Source organism: Perognathus longimembris, chromosome 2 (genome assembly GCF_023159225.1).
Source record: "Perognathus longimembris pacificus isolate PPM17 chromosome 2, ASM2315922v1, whole genome shotgun sequence".
NCBI classification, from domain to species: Eukaryota; Metazoa; Chordata; class Mammalia; order Rodentia; family Heteromyidae; genus Perognathus; species Perognathus longimembris.
Genome location: NC_063162.1, coordinates 143,671,286 through 143,693,728, shown reverse-complemented (window position 1 = coordinate 143,693,728; position 22,443 = coordinate 143,671,286). Strand labels below are relative to the sequence as shown.

Here is a 22,443-nt window from a genome sequence, read left to right as displayed (position 1 = left end):
GTGTGTGTATTGGTTCTGGGAAGAACTCAGGGCCTGGGTGCTGACCATAAGCTTTTTTGCTCAAGCCTAGTGGGCTCTACCACTTGGGCCATACCCCACTCTCAGCTTTTTGGTGGCTTATTGTATATAAGCATACCACAGACTTTTCTACCCAGGCTGGTTTTGAAATGCAATCCTCAGATCTTAGCTTCCTGAGTAACTACGATTACAGGTGTGAGCCTGTTGCCCTGCTAAATCTCCACCCGCCCCCCCCCCCCCTTTTTCCCTCTAGTTCTGGGGCTTGAACTCGGCCTGGGCACTGTCCCTGAGCTTCTTTTGCTCAAGGCTGGTGCACTACCACTTAGCCACAGTGCCACTTCTGTTTTTTTCTGTTTATGTGGTACTGAGGAATGGAACCCAGGGCATCATGCATGCTAGGCAAGCACTCTACCACTAGGCCACATTCCCAGCCTCACATATTCTTTTGATGTATAAAAGTAATATATTAAGGAAAATTAGAATGTATAGGAAAGAAAATAGCATGAAAGTACCCACGTCTTTGACAGACAACCACTATTTTAACATTTGAGGTATTTCTGTACATGTTAGTGTGTGTGTCCGTGCACATGCCTGGAGCTTGGACTTAGGGCCTAGGCCCTATCCCTGGGCTCTCTTGTTCCATACTAATGCTCTCTACACTACTGCACTATACACTGAAGTATATGTAAATCAATTACTAAAATAAGTGTTCCCTTATTTTATTTTCCCCTCCTGTCTTCCCCTCCCCTTCCTTGTCCTCCTACTGGTCCTGGGCTTGAACTCAGGGCCTGAGTTTTTTCCACAGCTCCACTTTTGTCCTTTTGGTGCCTAATTGGAGATAGGGTTTCAGACTTTACTGCCTGGACTGGCTTTGAACTGTGATCCTTAGATCTCAACCTCCTAAGTATTTAGGATTACAGGTGTGAGTTGCCAGCACCAGGCAAACTTGTTTGTTTTTTGGTCATGGTGCTTGAACTCTGGGCCTGGGCCCTGTCCCTGAGCTCTTTAGCTCAAGGCTAGCGCTCTACCACTTGAGCCACAGAACTTCCATCGTTGGGTGGTTAATTGGAGATAAGAGTCTCATGGACTTTCCTGTCCAGGCTGACTTTGAACTGTGATCCTTAAATCTTAGTCTTCTGAATAGCTAGGATTACAGGCATGAGCCACCAGCATCCGGCTCAAGCAAACATTTTTATGGTTAAAAATTTAGCTATGGGGGCTGGGAATGTGGTAGAGTGCTTGGGTTTGTAAACGGAGTACTAGCCTTGAGCAAAAGGAAGCCAGGGACAGTGCTCAGGCCCTGAGTCCAAGCCCCAGGACTAACCAAAAAAAAAAAAACAAAACAAACAAAACAAACCAAAAAATCTATTTGACTGACATAGTATTTTTTTAAATAAATAATTTTGTTTCTTGTTTCTCACTTGAATGGAATTGTCTCTGGTGTCTTATCATTAAGTATGATGACTTTAACTTAGTTTGTAATGTACCAGGAGTTGTATTTTTTTTTTTTTTTTTTGGTCAGGTACAGGGCCCCTGTTCCTGAAGTCTTATTTTCTCAAGGCTAGCACTCTACCACTTGAGCCACAGTGCCACTTCTAGGTGTTTCTGTGTTTCTGGTACTGAAGAATCGAACCCAGGGCTTCATGCATGCTAGGCAAGCATTCTGCCACTAAGCCACACTCCCAGCCTGGAGATAAGAGTCTCATGGACACTTTTCTGCCCAGGCTGGCTTTGAACCACAGTCCTCAGTTCTTAGCCTCCTGAGAGTATTGCAGGCATGAACCATCAGCACCTGACGAAGATGAGCTATTCTTGTTGCTGGGAATATTGCATTGAGTAGAGCAAAAATTCTTCCTCTCTGTTGACATATTGTAGCCAGTGAGACACTACTTGGGAGATAAAGAAATACACAGTACCAATGAGTGATGAGTGCTGTGTAGGGGGTTGAGTGGTAATAATGCTACATTTTTTTTGTGTGTGCATGCGTGTGTGTGTGCGTGCGCGTACGCGCCAGCCCTAGGGCTTGAATTCAAGGCCTGGGTGCTATCCTTCATCTCTTGGTGCTCCAGGCTAGTGTTCTGCCACTTGAGCCACAGCTCTACTTTTCGCTTTTTGATGGTTAATTGGAGATAAGACTCTCATGGACTTTCCTGACTGAGTTGGCTTCAAATCTTGACTCTCGGTCTCAGCTTCCTGAGTAAGCTAGCTAGGATTACAGGTATGAGCCACTGGTGTCTGGCATAATGCTTCTTTTATATGGTGTGATTATGGTAGGCCTTTGTGTGCAAGGATGTCCACAGAGTGCTGGGACAAAGGCAAATGAAGTCCAGTCATGAGAGTGGGTCATGCCTGTCATTTTCTAGGAAGAAAAAGAATACCTATTTGGAGGAAAGTGAGGGGTAACATTATCCAGTCTTGTAGGCCAATCTAATAGTTTGGATTTTACTCCAAGAAAATGATTTGCTTTGATTAGAGGAATAAGTTGTTAAAACCTTAAAAAAAACAAAACTGTTGTGGCTGGGGATATATCTTAGTGGTAAGAGCACTTTTGCCTAGTTTGTGTGAGGTCCTGGGTTTGATCCCTAGCATAAGATGGTGTTGGTGATGATGATAGTGGGGTGTGTGTGTGTGTGTGTGTGTGTGTGTGTGTGTGTCTATTTAATGGAGAATAGACTGGCAGGAGGCAAAGGTGAAACCAGAGAGACTAATAAGGCTCTTGTAATAATACATGAAGCAGATATCTTTAAGTAGTTGTTAGTTTAAATAATTAACTAATGTCTTATGTTAAATTTTTTATTTTTGATGCTTGAAGAACTTTATGAACATACAAGAATTTTATCTGGCATAATATTGTTGGAAGGGAGGGTGTTAGTATTCATTCACTCCATAGAGCTCCCGGAGCTCACTGGAATACTTAATATTTTACTGAGTGCTAAGCACTGTTATAATGATATTAAATGTTTAAGTAACTCACCTAGTTTTCACAATCACATTGTTGGGTAAGTGTTACTATTATTTCTCTTTTACAGATAAAGAATCCCAGGCCAGAGAGTTCAGTAACTTTCCTAGGTTGTCCAGACTGAAGATGAGACAGTGTGAGCTCAGGGAGGCTGATTGCAGCACTTTTACTCTGGACCAGTAGTGGCGCTAGGTCTCCTCTAGGGTAGCAGCTAGCTACCCTAGAGGTTAAGGGACTGATTTGTCTCTCTTGGAAGTGTGAAGACAGGGTTCCAGAAAGAAAGAGGCTTGTAAATATTTTATTTTTTTGGTGCTTAAAAAAAGTCATTTTCTTAGCTTGCACTGGTGGCTCATGCCTGTAATCCTAGCTACTCAGGAAGCTAAGATCTGAGAATCAAGGTTTTTTTTTTTTTGGTTTTGTTTTGTTTTGTTTTGCCAGTCCTGGGCTTGGACTCAGGGCCTGAACACTGCCTCTGGCTTCTTTTTGCTCAAGGCTAGCACTCTGCCACTTGAGCCACAGTGCCACTTCTGGCCATTTTCTATATATGTGGTGCTGGGGAATCACACCCAGGGCTTCATGTATATGCGTCAAGCACTCTTGCCACTAGGCCATATTCCCAGCCCCGAGAATCAAGGTTTGAAAAGCCAGCTTCAGGCAGGACAGTCCATGAGACTCTTATCTCCAATTAGGTGTGCACATGCACACATGCATACACTCATGCATACATAACACACAGCTGGAAGTGGGCCTGTGGTTTAAGTGGAAGTGGTAGAGCGCTATCCTTGTGCAAAAAAGCTCAGGGACAGTGTCCCGGCCCTGAATTCAAGCCCCAAGACTGGCACACACATACACAAAATCAGTGTCTGTAATGTGACTATATCAAACTTACAACTTCTTGGGGACAGAATACTTACAAATATATTATCAAAAATTGAAGATTATAATTATTCAAATATTTTGTTTATAGACATTTGCCCTTAGTGAAGTCTTTTAGTGTTAACAACATAAACTTAGTAAGTGAACATGTATCACCCCATAAGAAAACACATAGCTAGGTTATTGAATATCATGTCATTTTGTTTTCTGGGCGGGGGTGGGAATCAGAGTCTCCTTATATAGCCCAGGCTGGCCTCCAACTTGTGATCCTCTTGTCTTAGCATCCCCAATGCTGGCATGCGTTTTTCTGTTTTGTTTTAATGGTGGTTTAGACAATTTATCCCAGAGAACATAGAATTCTCTTATCAAGATTTGAAAAACAGAACAAAACACAATAATTTGAGACTGATAACTTGCTTGTTACCCTTGTATGCCCTGTGTTCTTAGGTATAAAATTGAGTTTTCAGACTTTCTTTTATTTTTGAAGATTCAAAGTGAGGAGCTTGAAAATAAGAGAACAGGTGTAAAGGAGTTTGATTACAATCCAAGCTTCGGTTGATTTGAGCAATTTAAGTTCCAAGATAATTTGCACAGCTTTGAAACAGCTGGCGGATGCTAATCTCACAGCTGCTAGCTACCAAGGAGTTGGTTCTTTTTGGAAGCTACATTTTATTACTTGTAGTGATTGTTTTCTTAGCTTTCTGTTTATAAAAATATTACACCTTTCCCATTAACTATAGTATGATTTAATAGCAACTTGATAATTTTTGTGTATATTTGTGTGAGTCCTGGTTCCTTTTTGTTGGAGAATAGTGTTTAGAAATCAAAAGATCTATCTGGCAGTGGATGGACCATGGCTGCTAGGTCTTCTCAGTAGACATAGTTAGGAAATACACTAAGCACACACATATCTATATTTGTGTGTACCTTTTATCCACATACAGTAAAAACTGTAAATTTCATATAATTAATTCACAGGGTTCATTTTAACCTTCTCCCTTTCCTACTGGTAACTTTTGCCTAATATTGAGAAACTTCTCCTTCATCTATAACATTTAATTACTTGTTGAATCCTCTGTAAGCCCATCTCCTTGAGAAAAACAAATTTCTTTCCATATCCTGATTTTTTTTCCAAATTTTTATTATCAAACTGATGTACAGAGAGGTTACAGTTTCATACGTTAGGCATTGGATACATTTCTTGTACTGTTTTCTTGATTGGTTTTAATTGTTGGTTTGTCTTTTAAGTGTGTAAAACATTACTGTAGTTCCAAGAAGTCAGTTATATGAAAGGTATGTTAAGAAATGTTACTCTTTATCCTTCCTACAGCTTTCTCACTACATTCTTTTTTTGGGGGGGCGGGGGCAGTCCTGGGGCTTGAACTCAGGGCCTGGGCAATTCTGAGCTTCTTTTGCTCAAGGCTAGCACTCTTATCCCTTGAGCCACAGCACCACTTCCGGCTTTTTCAGTTTGACATTTTATTGGTTAATTGGAGATGGAGTCTCACAGACTTTTCTGCTCAGACTGGCTTTGAGCACAGTCTTTCAGTTCTGAGCCTCAGGAGTAGCTAGGATTCCAGGCCATAGCCACCCACACCCAGCTTGTTTTTGTTTTTTTGGGACAGGGTGTTGTCCTGGCTAGCCTGAAACTCATGATGCTCCTCCTCCCTCCTGCCTCCTCATCCCAAGTACTAGGATTACAGGAGAGTGCCCCTTTCAACACATCCTTGCCACCAGAGTGTGTTGTCATGTTTTTAATATTTGCCAAAAAAAATGGATGAAAAATAGTATCCCTGATGGAGTTTCAGTTTCTTTAGCTATAAATAAATTAAAGCAGTCTTTATTTTTAGAGCCTCTTCTTTAAGAATCATCTGTTTATATTGATTTTGGTCCTTGGTCCATCCTGTCCCCCCCGCCCCCCGCCCCCAACCTGGATCCTCAAATCTCACTTTCTGAGTAGCCAGGATTACAGGTGTGGGCCACCAGCATCTAGCTTCCTCATCCCTCCCCCTCTTCTCTCTCTCTCTCTGTATATACATACATACATATATATATATATATATATATATTTTTTTTTTTTTTGCCAGTCCTGGGCCTTAAACTCAGGGCCTGAGTACTGTCCCTGGTTTCTTTTTGCTCAAGGCTAGCACTCTGTCACTTGAGCCATAGTGCCACTTCTGGCTATTTTGTATATATGTGGTGCTGGGGAATCGAACCCAGGGCTTCATGCATAGGAGGCAAGCATTCTTGCCACTAGGCCATATTCCCAGCCCTCCTCTTCAATATTTTATACATAGGTGCTGTAGTCTTCTTTCAGGGGCATCTGGCTGTTTTTGTCATGTTTGCATCCATGGATCAGTGCTAATATCCATCATTTATTGTTATTATTTATTACAAATTCATTACAAATTTATTACAAATTCATTTACAAATGTTTTTTTTTGGCCAGTCTTGGGGCTTGGACTCAGGGCCTGAGCACTATCCCTGGCTTCTTTTTGCTCAAGGCTAGCACTCTGCCACTTGAGTCACAGCGCCACTTCTGGCCGTTTCCTATATATGTGGTGCTGGGGAATTGAACCCAGGGCTTCATGTATACGAGACAAGCACTCTTGCCACTAGGCCATATTCCCAGCCCCCATTTACAAATGTTGAAAACTGTTGTCTTAATTACAGAATTCCTTAGCTACAGTGCTTCCATAGGAGAAATTTGTGCTTCATCTAGTTTTCGATACTTTGTACAGTTTATATAGAGGCCAAGTTAAAAGCTTGATCTTTCCCCTCTTAGCCTTTAAAAATTATCTCATTAGCATTCTCTATTAGTTATTCTTATTAGTGTTAAGTAAAAGAAAAGGAATATAGAAAAGCCCATGTCTCCTTTGATCATAACCTGTCATTAAAGTAATTAAAAAACAAAACAAAAAAATCAGGGCATGAGTATGTCCCATTACTTGAGATTGTTTGAACTCATGAGTTCAAGGCCTGCCTAGGAGATATAGTGTACCCTGACTCAAGACAGAACAGAACAGAATACAAGGGCTATGGGTGTAATTCAGTGGTAGAGTCCTATGCATGAGGCCCGGGTTCAGTGCCCAGTACCAAAGGATAGAGTGGCTATCACTCTGCCACTTGAACCACAGTGCCACTTCCAGCTTTTTCTGAGTAGATTATTGGAGATAAGAGTCTCACAATGGCTCAACAGCTATGTGCATTTGACCATATAAAATGATGCTTATGGGAAATGAACTCCTAGAAATGGAAACAGTTTTTTTTTAAATTGTTCTGTCTTCCTTCCTTCCTTCCTTCCTTCCTTCCTTCCTTCCTTCCTTCCTTCCTTCCTTCCTTCCTTCCTTCCTTCCTTTATTTCTTTTACCTTTGGTTTATACCCTTTTTCTTGTGTATAAGTTTATCTGATTTGGGGAAGAGAAGAGGAATCACAGAAGTGGTGGGACTAAGGATGAACCAATTCAGCTGTTGTACTAGATATAGATACTATGTTAGAAATGTATTTCACAATTTGTACTCATTTTTTATGTAACTAACTCCTCTGTACATCATCTTTACAATAAAATGGTAACACTGTTCAAAAAGAAATGTATTCATTTTCTTATGTAACTGTAACCCCTCTGTACATTACCTTTACAATAAAATTAAAAAAAAAAAGTCTCATGGATTTTCCTGCCCAGGCTGGCTTCAAACGCCAATCCTCAGATCTCCATAGGGTTACAGGTGTGAACTACTGGGGCCCAGCTAGGTAAAGCTTTGAGTTTCTGTGTAGGAGGAAAGAATCATACTAAACCTGTAACTTTCATTTACTGAAATTTAGGAGAGCTTTTCATACTAGCATGTACATGTATTACCTTCATTGGGAATGAAGCTGCATAGAATCTGGTCTGTGGATTTACCATAATTTAACTGGACCTCTGTAGATAGGTTCATTTTTTTCCCTATCTTTACTTAATAGTGGTACAGTATGTATACACACACACTCACCTACATATTTATGTGTATGTTTAGCTTTCCTCATGGTGAACATTGGATGTTCTCAAGATAAATTTCTAGCACTATACATTTGGAAATTGTTTTTACTTGTGATATTTTGAAATTTGTTTTTTTTAAAGGCACTGTTGATCAAAAGATAGGAAAAATAAAGCATACTGATACTGATTTAAGTTTAATTATCATCACATACTGTGCTAATTTATGATTTTTCTTTTCCAAAGCTCTATATTGCACTTATTGCACATTTTTTAATCTGATAATTTCTTTCTTTCTTTCTTTTTTTTTTTTTCAGTCCTGGGGCTTAAACTCAGGGCCTGAGCACTGTCCCTGGCTTCTTTTTGCTCAAGGCTAGCACTCTGCCACTTGAGCCACAGTGCCACTTCTCTCTCTCTATATATTATATATTTTCTATATATATATGTGGTGCTTGGGAATCGAACCCAGGGCTTCATGTATATGAGGCAAGCACTCTTGCCAGTAGGCCATAGTCCCAGCCCTTAATCTGATAATTTCTGGTAATTCTAACATAACAAAGTTAGACTTGGAGTCTCACTGAAAAGAACTGATATTTGGAGAATAGTTTTTGACCTGGGAATACCTGGGAGTTTTCTGTTTCTAAGTTACTACTTATCAAAGAGGCAATCACAAGGTGGAGAAAAAAGGTTTTTTTTTTTTTTTTTAATTAATGTATATGGGGTTACTAGGGCTTGAACCTGGATGCTGTCCCTTAGCTTTTTTGCTCACAGCTGGCATTCTATCACTTGAGCCACAGCTCTCCTTATGGCTTTTTGGTTGTTTGTTGGAGATAAGAATCTTAGATACTTGCCTGTCTGAGCTGGCTTTGAACTTCCTTCCTCATGTGTCAGCTTCCTGAGTGGCTAGGATTATGGGTGTGAGCCACTGGTGCCTAGCTACAGTGTAGAAATTTTGAGTGATTTCTTGGGGGTTGTTCCTAGGATTTATTTTGTATTTCACAATCTTATTCTGATTAATACAATTTTTAACTAGGCACTTGTGACACTCACACTTGCTACTCAGGAGGCTAAGATCTAAGGATCACAGTTTGAAGCCAGCCTGGGCAGAAAAGTCCCATGAGGGCTTGAACTAGGCAAGCACTCTATCGCTGAACCAACCCCAAACCCTTTCTGGTAAGGTTACTTTTCAGAGCAGAGCTCATATTTTTGCCAAGAGCCAAACTTGGACTTTGATCTCCTTACCTAATGCTTTTCATATAGTTGGGATGATATTGTACTCATTGTACCTGGCTTATTTGTTGAGATGATGGTCTTTTTGCCCTATCTGGTCTTGACCCATGATCTTTACCTCGTAATTAGGGTTACCTAGTTTAGAGAAGTTTTTGAAGGCTGAGAAGGTGGCTTAGTGGTAGAGTGCTTGCCTTGCATGCATGAAGCCCTGGGTTTGATTCCTCAGTATCACATAAACAGAAAAAGTTGGAAGTGATGCTGTGGCTCAAGTGGTAGCGTGCTAGCCTTGAACAAAAGGAAGCCAGGGACAGTGCTCAGGCCCTGAGCTTAAGCTTTGGGACTGGCAAATACATATATATATATATATATATATATGTATATATATATATACACACACACACATATACATATATATGTGTATATATATTCCATCCATTTTTATTTGAAAATGTATTTAGAAAGTCAAGTTAATATGGGGGTGCTTAAAGGACTCTATGACAGGAAAATGAAAACATTTGTAATCTAATCTAATGAATGGGACTCTTCTGGATTTTACTTGCCACTAAACTTTGAATAGTGCAAAAAAATACCTTAAAAAATCTTTTTCTACTCCCCCCCCCCCCCACCCCCAAGACAAGTCCTGGGGCTTGAACTCAGGGCCTGAGCACTGTCCTGTCCCTGGCTTCTTTATGCTTGAGGCTAGCATTCTCCCTCTTGAGCCACAGTGCCACTGCTGGCTTTTTCTGTATGTGTGATCCTGAGGAATGGAACTCAGTTTCATGTATGCAAGGCAAACACTCTACCACTGGTCATATTCCCAGCCCTTTTTCTACTCTATCTGTACCCTTCATTGAAAAAAGCATGAATTGTTTAGCATAAGATCTTTTTTTTTTTGCCAGTCCTGGGCCTTGGACTCAGGGCCTGAGCACTGTCCCTGGCTTCTTCCCGCTCAAGGCTAGCACTCTGCCACTTGAGCCACAGCGCCGCTTCTGGCGGTTTTCTGTATATGTGGTGCTGGGGAATCGAACCTAGGGCCTCGTGTATCCGAGGCAGGCACTCTTGCCGCTAGGCTATATCCCCAGCCCTAGCATAAGATCTTGAAAGAAAAGTTAATCTGTTCTTTTTGTTGTTGTTGTTGTTGGTCCTGGGGCTTAAACTCAGGGCCTGGGCTCTGTCCCAGAGCCTCTCTATGCTCCAGGCTAGAGCTATACCGCTTGGGCCACAGCCCCACAATTGGCTTTTTCAATTTATGTGGTACTGAGGAATCGAACCCAGGACTTCATGAATGTTAAGGCAAGTACTCTACTACTAAGTCATATTCTCAGCCCAGTTAATCTGTTCTTTATTCCTCTCACATTTATTTTCTACCCTTTATGCTTGCAAAATACATATTCAAACAGGTTCTAGGATCAGACTAACACCTCTCAATTTGTTTGGTATTCCTGCTTTGTGCCAGTTGGTAAATATTTTGTGTAGATTCACTATGGAATCATTTTTAGGAGGTCTGTTGGAAATAGGACATTCTGAATTACAAATTACATACTAGCCATAGGAGGACCCAAAAGTATAATTGCAGTAATGGCATTTTCATAGGAAGTATGCATAAGATAGTGCTAGCCTCTGTGCTGGAGGATTAGAGCAATAGTTCCCCAGTGTCATTCTCTTCTGAGCTGGCTGCAAAGGAGTTACCAGGGGAACTTGTTAGGAATAGGTTAACTTTTCCTTGTAGATTGAAGGATGGATTTGGGAATGTGTTTTTCTTTTCTTTTCTTTCTTTTTTTTTTTTTAAGTCAGTAATGCACAGTACAAAGTTTTAAAGGCTTAAGCTATATTATATGGTAAAATGCATTCTCCCTTTCCTCCTTTCCCCATTGCACTGTTACCAAATTCTTGCAAAGCTTTCCAGACACACATCTCTCATTTGTAAGTGGATGCATATGTGTGTGCGTGTGTACATGCATGTCTGCTTGTTGAGCACACTGTACAGACTGTTCTGCACCTGGCTTTTGTTGCTTTGCAGCATATCTTAGAGATCTTTCTATGGCTCTTTTTTCTTTGCTGTTTCATTCTTTTGAAAGACTGCCTAGTAATAGCTTGGAAAGTTCTACAGAGTATTCCTATGCCAGGATTGGGAATCACAGTTAGACTGAGTGTTTCAGGGACTTAGGAAAAAAAAATTCCTGGAATTTTAATTCCTTAAGTCTTGGATTTCACAAGAATCTGGACTCAGCAAACATTTCATGTACTTCTAGGTTCAAATGAACTTTTATGGTTTTTTCCTTGCTAGTTATTAGGTAGACTTCGCTCAGTCAAAAATAGAAGCTGAGCTGGGTGTGGGGTTCCTGCCTGTAATCCTACCTACTTAGAAAGGAGATTGAGATGGGGAAAGATCAGGGTTCAAGGCTAGCTTGAACAGAAAATTCCTGAGATCTCAAATTCAACCAATAAAAAAACTGCATGGGGTATGTAATTCCAGCTCTGTGGGAAACATAACTAGGAAGATTGGGAGCTGGGAATATGGCCTAGTGGTAAAGTGCTCGTCTCGTATACACAAAGCCCTGGGTTTGATTCCTCAGCACTACATATATAGAAAAAGCCGTAAGTGGCGCTGTGGCTCAAGTGGCAGAGTGCTAGCTTTGAGCAAAAAGAAGCCAGAGACAGTGCTCAGGCTCTGAGTTCAAGCCCCAGGACTGGCAAAAAAAACAAAACCAAACAAAATAAATAGGAAGATTGCAGTATAAGACAGCCTAGGCAAAATATGTTATTTGAAAAATAACACAAGCAAAAAAGTTGAGATTGTGGGTCAAGTAGTAGAGTTCCTGCCTAGCAATTAGGAAGGAGGTGTCCTGAGCTCAAAACCTCAACACTAACCCCCCTCCCCCAATGGTAGGAGATAACATGTGATGTGGAACCAACTAGAAGCCAAGTTTTTCCATCATTTTGGCTTACTATTGGTTACCTTATATTACAAAAGGTAAGTACGGATGCAGGCAAAGCTAGAAGGCAGAGAGCAGATTCTACCAGACAACTTCTTCCATGAACTATTTTTATTCTATGTTTTTCACTCTGATACCTATATATAAAAGATAGCATATAAATGATCATGTAGTTTTTGTGTTGTGTACTTACTGGTGCTTGAACCAGGGCTTAGCACATATGAAGTAAGCACAATATCACTGAGCTGTAGCTCTACCCCTAGCTTTATTTTCCAAAGATAATATTTCATATGTAAAAGAAAATTTTTCATTACCTGATTTCTAATAATAAAAGGATAGACCTCAGGTTTAAATTCTGCATGAACCAGATGTGGTAGTGTACTCCTGAAGTTCTATCAGCCAAGGGTCTTAGGCAGGAAGATTGTAGTTTGAGGCCATCCTGGAGACCTGGTTCAAAGTAAACAAACAAAAATCTGTCTGAACCTACATATTATTTACAAATGAAAATGCCTATTAGTAATCTAGTACTTTTAGTAGGAGTGACAATGTATTAAGCCAATCACTATTTAACAGAGTAAGGTATATTGATTACTTTTCTTAATCTGGAAATAACTGTTATAACTTCCATCTCTACACTAAAATGAGGAATTTGAAAAATAAGTGGAAAATTAATTTACCCAAAATTACACATCTGTTAGGTTGGATTAGCCAGGGTTCTGAAACAGGTGGATAGATTCTTGAGTACTTGTATTTTTCTGAACCAAGCCATCAAAAATTAATTTAAAATAGAAAACAGATTTTTGTTTTTTTCTTGCAGCATAGCCAGTTGAAGCATCTGTTGTGTGGTCTGAGATACTGAATAAATATATTAAGCCTAGTTTTCTACTTAAGCGCAACACTTATAACTCAAACTTCATAGCTCATAAACTGCTGACCAGAGCTGTCACCTAGTAGAATTATATTTTTACTTAGCATATTCACTATGTGATTGCTTACTCCATGGCAAGCCCCATGCTTTACATATTTACATATATTGTCTTAACTTGATCCTAGCAAAGAAACTTGCTGGAAGAAATCAAACTAAGTCTAACTCCAACATCTGTGCTTATTTGGTAGCATGGATCTAGAAGTAGGTCTCACCTGGTTGGCCTATACCTATTCTATAAGACCTCCCCTGATTCCAGAGTTAAATATGATCAGCAAGTTATAAATTGATTTACCTTAACGACATTCCTTACTTTTTTGCTGATATTAGTGTGGGGTTTAAGGGGAATACAATGAGTTATTACTCTGATTTTGTTAAGTGCCAAAGTGAAATAGAATGTTGCCTTGGGTAAGGTGAGTTTATTTATTTACCTTTGGCACATATTTTTCCCCCTTTTTTCCTTTTGCCAGTCCTGTGTCTTGAACTCACTGAGCTTTTTCACTCAATGCTAGCACTCTACCACTTGAGCCACAGCTCTAGTTTTGTCCTTCTTTTGGTGGTTAATTAGAGGAAAATGTCTTACTGACTTTCCTGCCTAGGTTGGCATCGAGCCATGATCCTCAGATCTCAGCTTCCTGAATAGCTATGATTATAAGCATGAGTCAGCTACTGGTGCCCAGCTGGCACTTCTTTTAAAATTTAAATTTGATTGTAAAGGTGATGTACAGAGGGGTTACAGTTACATAAGTAAGGCAATGAGTACATTTTCTTTTTGAACAGTATTATTCCCTCCCTCATTTTCTCTTACTGCCCCCCCCAACAGTTGTAAAGTTCATTTGTAACATAGTGTCTATTGAGTATCACTGTCCCACCATTTCTGTGATTCCCCTTCCCTTTCCCAAATCAGATAAACTTATATAAAAGACAAAGGGTACAGAAATAAAAAACAGGGCTGGGAATGGCATAGTGGTAAAGTGCTCGCCTCATACATGAAGCCCTGGGTTTGATTCCTCAGCACCACATATATAGAAAAAAAGCCGGACGTGGCACTGTGGCTCAAGTGGTAGAGTGCTAGCCCTATTGAGCAAAAAGAAGCCTGGGACAGTGCTCAGGCCCTGAGTTCAAGCCCCAGGACTGGCACAAAAACAAAACAAGCAGAAATAAAAACAGTGATAACAGGGAATAAACCAAAGGAAAAAAGAAAGAAAAAGGAAATAACTGCAAACAGTACAATAAAAAAAACAACAACCTTGTTTCCATTTCTCGGAGCTCATTTCAATAAGCATCATTTTATATGGTCATGTACGCATAGCTATTGAGCCATTGTAATCCTTTCCTACGAATATCTTCCTTTGTTTCCACTGTGCAATGTTTAGAGTGCTGTTTAATCATGTCCAAGTATAATTATTTATAGACACATTCTAGTTATTACAAATGAGGGAAACTATGCAGCCTATGTTTCTTTGGTTCTGGCTAACTTTGCGCAATATTATTTCTTTCGAGTCTTTCCACTTCCTTATGAATAGGGCAATGTCATTCATTCCGATGGAAGCATAGAATTCTGTTGTGTATATATACCACAATTTCTTGATCCATTCATCTACTAAGGGCAGGGGGTCATCTGGGTTGATTCCTTATCTTAGCTATGGTAAATAATGCTGCAATGGACATGGTTGTGCTGGCTTGTTTATGGTCATTTGGGTAAGTGGTCAGGACTGGAATTGCTGGGTCATAGGGAAGCTCTGTGTTTAGTCTTATGAGGAACCTCCATATTGCTTTCCAGAGTGGTTGAACAAGTTTACATTCCACCAGTAGTGTAGTAGTTCCCTTTTGGCCACATCCCTACCAGCATCTGTTACTATTAGTTTTCTTGATAATGGTTATTCTGACTGGGGTGAGGTGAAATCTCAGTGTTGTTTGATTTGTATTTCTTTTATCACCAGAGATGTTGAACATCTCTTCATGTGTCTATTGGCCATTTTTATTTCTTCTTTGGAGAAGTTTCTCTTTTAGTCCACTTATTAATGGGGTTGTTATTTCTTTGAGGACTTGTTTTTAGAGGGTTCAATTTTTTAAGCTCTAAGTATATTTTAGATATAAGGCCCTTACCTGATGTATAGCTGGTAAAGCTCTCCCAACCTGTGGGCTTTCTCTTTATCCCGCTAGCTTTGTCCTTTGCCATGCAGAAACTCTTCAGTTTAATACAATCCCATTTATCCAGCCTTTCTTTGATTTGTTGTGTTTCTGGATTTTTACTTAGGATGTTTTGACCTGTGGCACACTTCTGTGGTTTTTTTTTGTGTGTGTACACGTACGTGTGTGTGTGCAAGCTGGTACTGGGGCCTGAATTCAGGGTCTGAGCACTGTTCTGAGCACTTTTGCTCAAGGCTAGCAGTCTACCACGTGAACCATAGCTCTACTTCCATTTTTTGTGGAGATAAAGAGTTTCAGGAACTTTTCCTGCCCTAGTTTGGTTTTGATCCATGATCCTCAGATCTTACCCTTTCAAGTATTACAGGCATGAACCACCAGCCTATCCTCTTATACGTTTAATGGCCCTCACCAAAACATTTTCAGATGCTTAATGTTCTTAGATCATATGAAAAGTGAACTTTTTGTACAGATATGAAAACTTAAATTGAATCAGAGTTTTGTTTTGTTTTTGACCTAGAGCTCACTAGGTACCCTAGGTAAACTCACTAGGTACCCCAGGTACAAATTGCAAATCCACTGATTCTTGTGCTTCAGCCTCCCGAATGCTGGGACTGGCATGTGTTGCCATGTATAGCCTAAACCAAAAATTAAAATGAATCACTTTAATTACCATAGCCCTCTATGGTACAGTGTTGGAGAACCTTTGGTCCATGATGAGACAGACATATATGCTTTTCATAAGCTATAATAGGCACAGTGACTGCCTGTGGCCATCTGCGTATATTAATTTTGTATGGCCCTCAAATGATTTTATTAATACTGAAATGGCCCTTACTCTTGAAAGAAAGGTGAGAATTTACTAATTTACATGTTGAAGGACCTTTCCCATTTTACCATCTGTTACCTTTAGTACCTGTACAGAGTTCTTAGGGTTTCAGTCTGAACAGACTTGGTTTTTGGGCAAGTTAATAATGAACAGGAAATTTTCTGAGATCATCATGTACTGAGAGAAGTCAGCACAATTCACGAAAAATTGAGCTATAAAAATAGCTCAGTATTATACCAAATGAGTGGTGCACAAGTGTGATTTCACCAAAGAAGAAAAATTTGCTCTGGGCTTCTGAAGACAAGGTAGGGGAAGATTATTTGCTGAAGAATGGGGAGTTTGTAGCAAGGGGAATATTAAATGAGTTCCACTGATCTTAAAGAATTTGACCACCCACTCTTTTAGGATCAAGCATAAAGAATATAAAAGGAAGCATTCTCCAAGAGGAAAAAAGAGTGCCTGGCAGACCCTAGGGAATTCTAGTTACTCATCAGTTCTGTTATCATCAAGTGTCCAAAAAAAGCCAGCTAAGCAACAGTTTTGAAAGATTAAGACAATAGAAAGTGTTGAAGTTATCACTGTCCTAAACACCAAATGGCAGGGAAGCTGTTCTTTAGATACAAGCTATTCAGCAAAGGTCAGATTGTCACCCCATAGTTCACTTAAGACCTCCTCCCCACAGTGGTCTGATAAACATTAAATGTTTGCTGTTAGGAAAAAAGTGTTAGGGCTTGTTTACAAGGAGTATTTTTATAATGAAATGAGGAAGAAATTGAAGGCTTTACATCAGATTTGGAAGTGATTCTTCAAAAATTTAGTTTGAGACCTAGTGCCTTGGAGTATAGATTTTTTTTTTTTTTTTTTTTTGCCAGTCCTGGGGCTTGGACCCAGGGCCTGATCACTGGCTTCTTTTTGCTCAAGGCTAGCACTCTACCTCTTGAGCCACAGAGCCACTTCTGGCATGTTCTGTTTATGTGGTGCTGAGAAATTGAACCCATGGCTTCATGCATGCTAGGCAAGTACTCTACCGCTAAGCCACATTCCAAGCCCTGGATTTTAGAATTTTTTGTATTAGGGATTAGTAAGGGGTAGAGAGTATGAGCTTGATTAAAAAAAAATAGGATAAAGTTATCTACCCCTCAGAAATTGAAGTGGATATTGGTTTAGAAACATAAATTTTTACATGAAGTTTGTTTTCTTAAAGCATTTTTGTATGATTATTTTAATTTTTGTGCCTGTCACTAGGGCTTGAACTCATCAGTCTTGGAACTCTTGGTTGGCTTCTTTGCTCAAAGCTGGTGCTTTCCAGTGTGGTCTTAAACCACACTTCCAACTTTTTGCTAGTTAACTGAAGATTAAGAGTTACAGATTTTTCTGCCTAGGCTGGCTTTGGTGTTCAGATCTCGGTTTCTTGAGAAGCTAGGATTTTAAGCATCAGCCACTAGTGCTGGAAATATTATTATAAATGGGCATTTTAAGATTTTTATCCAATTTACTGACCTTTATACAGTTTATTCAATTTTACTGATTTACCAGATGTGCTAAGTAAAATTTCTAAATAAGTGTATAGCTGTAAGTGTTCTTGAAAGTTGGACCAAACCTGAAAATCACTGACATTTGAGTAAAATAGATTATATAGGGGGCCAGAGTATAAGTGAAGAGTAGAAGATAGAGAATGTATGCCTCTTTTATTTTATTTATTTTTGCCAGTCCTGGGCTTGGACTCAGGGCCTGAGCACTGTCCCTGGCTTCTTTTTGCTCAAGGCTAGCAGTCTGCCACTTGAGCCACAGTGCCACTTCTGGCCGTTTTCTATATATGTGGTGCTGGGGAATCGAACCTAGGGCCTCCTGTATCCGAGGCAGGCACTCTTGCCACTAGGCTATATCACCAGCCCCCGTTTGCCTCTTTTAATACCAAGTTTTACAAGGTATCTTTGGCTCATTGGAATGTTCATTCCTATTCATGTTTCCTAGATATTCAGAGATGAGTTTATGATTTTATCTCAGTTCAAGTTTAGCTCTTTTGCCCATTTATTGATTAATTTATTAGTTTTGGGGGGGTGTTAATTTTTTGAGCTCCTTGTATATTTTGGTTATTAGGCCTTCGTCAGATGTCTTGCTGGTAAAGATTTTCTTTCTAGTTTAGTAATTGTCCTTTGTTGTATAGAAACTCCTTCCTTCCTTCCTTCCTTCCTTCCTTCCTTCCTTCCTTCCTTCCTTCCTTCCTTCCTTCCTTCCTCCCTCCCTCCCTCCCTCCCTCCCTCCCTCCCGCTCTCTCTCTCTCTTTCTTTCTTTCTTTCACCAGTCCTGGGACTTGAACTCAGGGCTTGGGAACTGCTTCTGAGTTGCTTTTGCTCAAGTACTCTGCTACTTAGCACTCTACTAGTTGAGCCAGAGTGCCACTTACGGCTTTTTCTGTTTATGTGGTACGTTATGCTTGCTAGGCAAGCACTTTACCTCTAAACCATATTCCCAGCCTGAACCTTTTTATTTTCATGTAATCCCATTTGTTAAGTTTTTGCCCTATTTACTGTGCCCCTGGGACTCCTTCTTTCTTTTTAAGTTCCTGCCTATGCCTTTAAGGTCCATTGTTTCTCTTAGTCTTGTAGTACTTTCACAGTTTCAGGTCTGTGGTTGAGGTCTTTGATCCACTTTGAGTTGATATTGGTGTATGGTGACAAATAAGGATCTAATTTCAGGTTTTTGCACATGAATGTCCAGTTTTTTTTCAACACCAGTTATTGAAGAGGCTATTTTATTTCCCTTGTAAAGTATCAGATTACTGTAAGTATATGGCTTTATTTCTGGTCTTCTGTTCCCTTGATCTTTTTGGCTTGTTTCTGTGCCAGTACCAAGCTGTTTTTGTTATTATAGCTCTGCAGTAGAGCTTGAAGTCTGGAATTGTGATACCACCAGCATTGTTTTTTTTTTTTTTGTTGTTGTTTGTTTGTTTTTGCCTCAAATTGCTTTGGCTGTTCTAGGTCTTGTTTTTCCCTACCTAGGAATCAGTGGGACTCTTAGGAACATCAGTGGGATTTTGATGGGGATTGTGTTAAATTTGTAGGTCGCCTTTTGGCAGTATGGCCATTTTCAGAATATTAATTCTATCTATCCATGAACATGTAGGTGTTTCTATTCCTGATGTTATCTTTGACTTCACATTTTTATAGTTTTTTACTATAGAGGTATTTTGCTTCCTTGGTTAGGTTTATTCTTAAATATTTTATTTTTTTTGAGGCTTTGCAAATACAATTGCTTTCCTGATTTTCTTCTCTGCTTATACATTTTTGGCATACAGAAGGCTACTGGTTTTCGTGGGTTGATTTTGTATCCTTCTTTACTAAAGTTATTGATCAGCTCTAGGAACTTGGGGATGCCAGTCCTGGGGCTTAGACTCGGGGCCTGAGTACTGTCCCTGGCTTCTTTTTATTTGAGGCTAGCACTCTACCACTTGAGCCACAGCACCACTTCCAGCCTTTTCTATATGTGTGGTGCTGAGGAATCGAACCCAGGGCTTCATGTATGTGAGGCAAACACTTTACACTAGGCCATATTCCCAGCCCTATTTCATTGATTTTTATCACATAGGATTCCATTGTAAGGATATACTATAATTTACTGACTTTACTATTGATAGACTATTACAGATAAAGATTATTTCAGTATAAGGTATTCTGGTTTGCATATGTATGAATTTCTTTAGGTGTATTTACCTAAACAAATCACTTGGCCAGCTGCCCAAGCCTTATAAATCCTAGCTACTCAGGAGGCTAAGATCTAAGAATCATAGTTTGAAGCCACATTGGGCAGGAAAGTTCATGAGACTCCTTTTTTTTTTGGTCAGTTGTGGGGCTTGAACTTGGAGCCTAGGTGCAGTCCCTGTGCTCTTTTTGCGCAAGGCTAGTGCTTTACCACTTGAGCTACAGCACCCCTTATCATAGTTTTCTGATGGTTAATTGGACATAGAGCCTCATGGACTTTCCTGCCTAGGCTGGCTTTAAATAGTGATCCTCAGATCTCAACCTTCCGAGTAGCTAGGATTATAGGTGTGAGCCACCAGTGTCTTGCTCACAAGACTGCTTATCTCCAATTAATCACCAAAAAGCTAGAAGTAGAGCTGTGACTCAAGTGGTAGAGTACCAGCCTTGAGTACAAAATCTCAGGGGTAGTGCCCAAGGCCTTAGCTCAAGCCCTACTCTACTAGGTGACACACATAAAAACAACAACAATAAAAATCCCAAAACTTCAAAGCATTACTTGATCATAATATATACAGTGATCTAGTTTTGATGTTAACTTGTTTTCCAGAATGGCCTATACAGTTGTATTCCTGTCAGTTTCCATTGCTTTGCATCATCAATATTTGGTATCCTCACACTTTTTAGTTTTAGCTGGTGTGGTGAGTATATTGTGGTATTTTATTGTAATTTTCATTCGTGTTTTTTGCAGTTACTTATGAGGTTTAACACTTTTTATGCTTGTTCATCATGATTTTCTTTTATATTTTGCGTATTCAAGTCTTTACTTTGATATTATATTGATTGGGTGGTTATTTTCTTCTTGAATTGTTAGTTCATTATATGCTGATTATAATTTCTTTGGTGATATCTGTATTGTAATGTTTTATGTATTGGCTTGTTTCACTATAATTTAATAACAGAAGTTATTTTAGTATGGCTGAAGATAACACATATAAATGAACATATGTCATATATTCCTCTCTTTAATCAAATTTATAATTGTTTTTAGAATATTTGATAGAAGTTGCTTGTCTTAAGTCCTCTGGGCCTAGAGTTTTCTTTGTGTGTCAATTTAAAAAATTATTTATTAAAAATTTATTAAATAAAGGCTAGAAGCATGGGTCTAGTGGTAGAGCACAAGCTCTGAGTTCAAGCCCACCAAGGCACCTCCCCAATCCCTCTGAAGAAAGTAATACTTAGAAGAGTTCTATTTTTCCAACCCTATGATTCAGGTTGTATACACAAACATATATACATGTATGTACATATTTAAGTCTCTTAGCATAAATTTGTTTATAATAGCCTCCTTTGTATTTAATGTCTATGAAACTAAGGATTTTGTTTTGTTCTTTAAAAAATATTCCTGACATAGTTAAGTTTTCTTTCTTTTGTCTTGGTCTTGCTAAGGTTTGCTAATTTTATAAATCTTTGCAGATAATTGATTTTTGGCTAAATAATCAATCTTTGGTTTAATGCAATTGTATGTTTAGTTTTTATGTCATTGATTTCCATTATTCATTTTCCCTTCTGTGTCTGTTTTGTGCTAGTCCTGGAGCTTGAACTCAGGTCCTAAGAAATGTTTAACAACCTCACCAGGCTAGCATTCTATCACTTGAGACATAGCTCCACTTCTGGCTTTTATTTTTTTGGTAGTTTATTAGAGATAAAGAGTCTCACAGACTTCCCTTGGGCTTGCTTTCAAACTATGATCCTCAGATCTCAGCCTCTTGAGTAGCTAGGATTACAGGTGTGAGCCACCAGTGCCAGCCTTTTTGTTTTATTTTGACTACTCTTTTTGTAACTTCTTATCATATAGACCAGCTTATTAAGTCAGCCTCTCCTTTTTCAGCACATTTTTCTAAGGTGATATATTTACCTTTTTGCAAGTTCTACATTCTGTACCACAGACTTTGTTATGTAATATTTTTATTGTTGCTTAGCTCAAAATAATATTTATAGTTTCATTATGATTTGTCTTCAAATTCACCTTATTGACATCAGACCCGTAAAAATGGCATTTACATAGTGGTTGAGGGTTTTATGGTGTATACTTGCATTATTTCTAGTGTCTTTGCTGCTGATGTGAATTACTTCACATATATTTGGGCATAGTCTTTCCTATATTATTTAATATGTGTATGGAGAAGAGAATAAAATTTATCTGCTTATGTTTCTGTGCTGTACAAAATCAGTTCCAGGTATTGTATTGCAGTTGAGAAACAGGACTTTTGCTTTAATTACTTTATTGCCTTTATTTTTCTTAGCTGTGTTGGAGTAGAAGAACATCATGCTGTTGACATTGACCTATATCACTGTCCCAACTGTGTGATTCTACATGGCTCCTCCTTGAGTAAGTCCTCTATGTATGATACTCTATACCTGTAGAGATTTCACTGAGGAAAGTTAGTATGCAGGTTTTTTCTGAATAATGAAATAGCTTATTCAATAAATGGAAGTTATTTGTCAGTGCATAGCGTTCAAACTTAGTTACATATTTTCAAAGCTTTCAATTTGGGAAGCATAGTAAATTAAAAATTTTGGATTCTGGAAACTTACTGGCTGTTTTTATCTTTTCACAGAATTTTTCAAAATACTGTGTCACAGAGTGAGATTTGACTCTTAACAAACACATATGCATTATATTTTTAGAAGGAAATTAGGGTGTTGTGGGCTAAACTATTACTTACATTTTTTTGCATTTAGTTATTATGTTGAGTCCTTAGATTTCTCTGCTTGAAACTCTGCTACTGATGTTCACAGAAATATAGAGAGAGGTAGAACTATAAGGCCAAACTAGGTCTGTGG

At 39.1% G+C, this 22,443-nt stretch overlaps 1 protein-coding gene across 2 annotated transcripts in view; it reads left to right on the top strand.

Moving 5' to 3' along the window:
* Kdm7a (lysine demethylase 7A) overlaps positions 1 to 22,443 on the top strand; it is a 68,830-nt gene that overhangs the window by 5,387 nt on the left and 41,000 nt on the right. Inside the window, exon 2 of one of the 2 annotated variants that reach the window (XM_048340328.1) lies at positions 21,903 to 21,988. In XM_048340328.1, coding sequence (XP_048196285.1) covers positions 21,903 to 21,988 — 86 coding nt within the window. Of the gene's footprint in view, positions 1 to 21,897; positions 21,989 to 22,443 lie in introns of those variants that run through there. The other variant, XM_048340329.1, reaches the window with a different exon arrangement.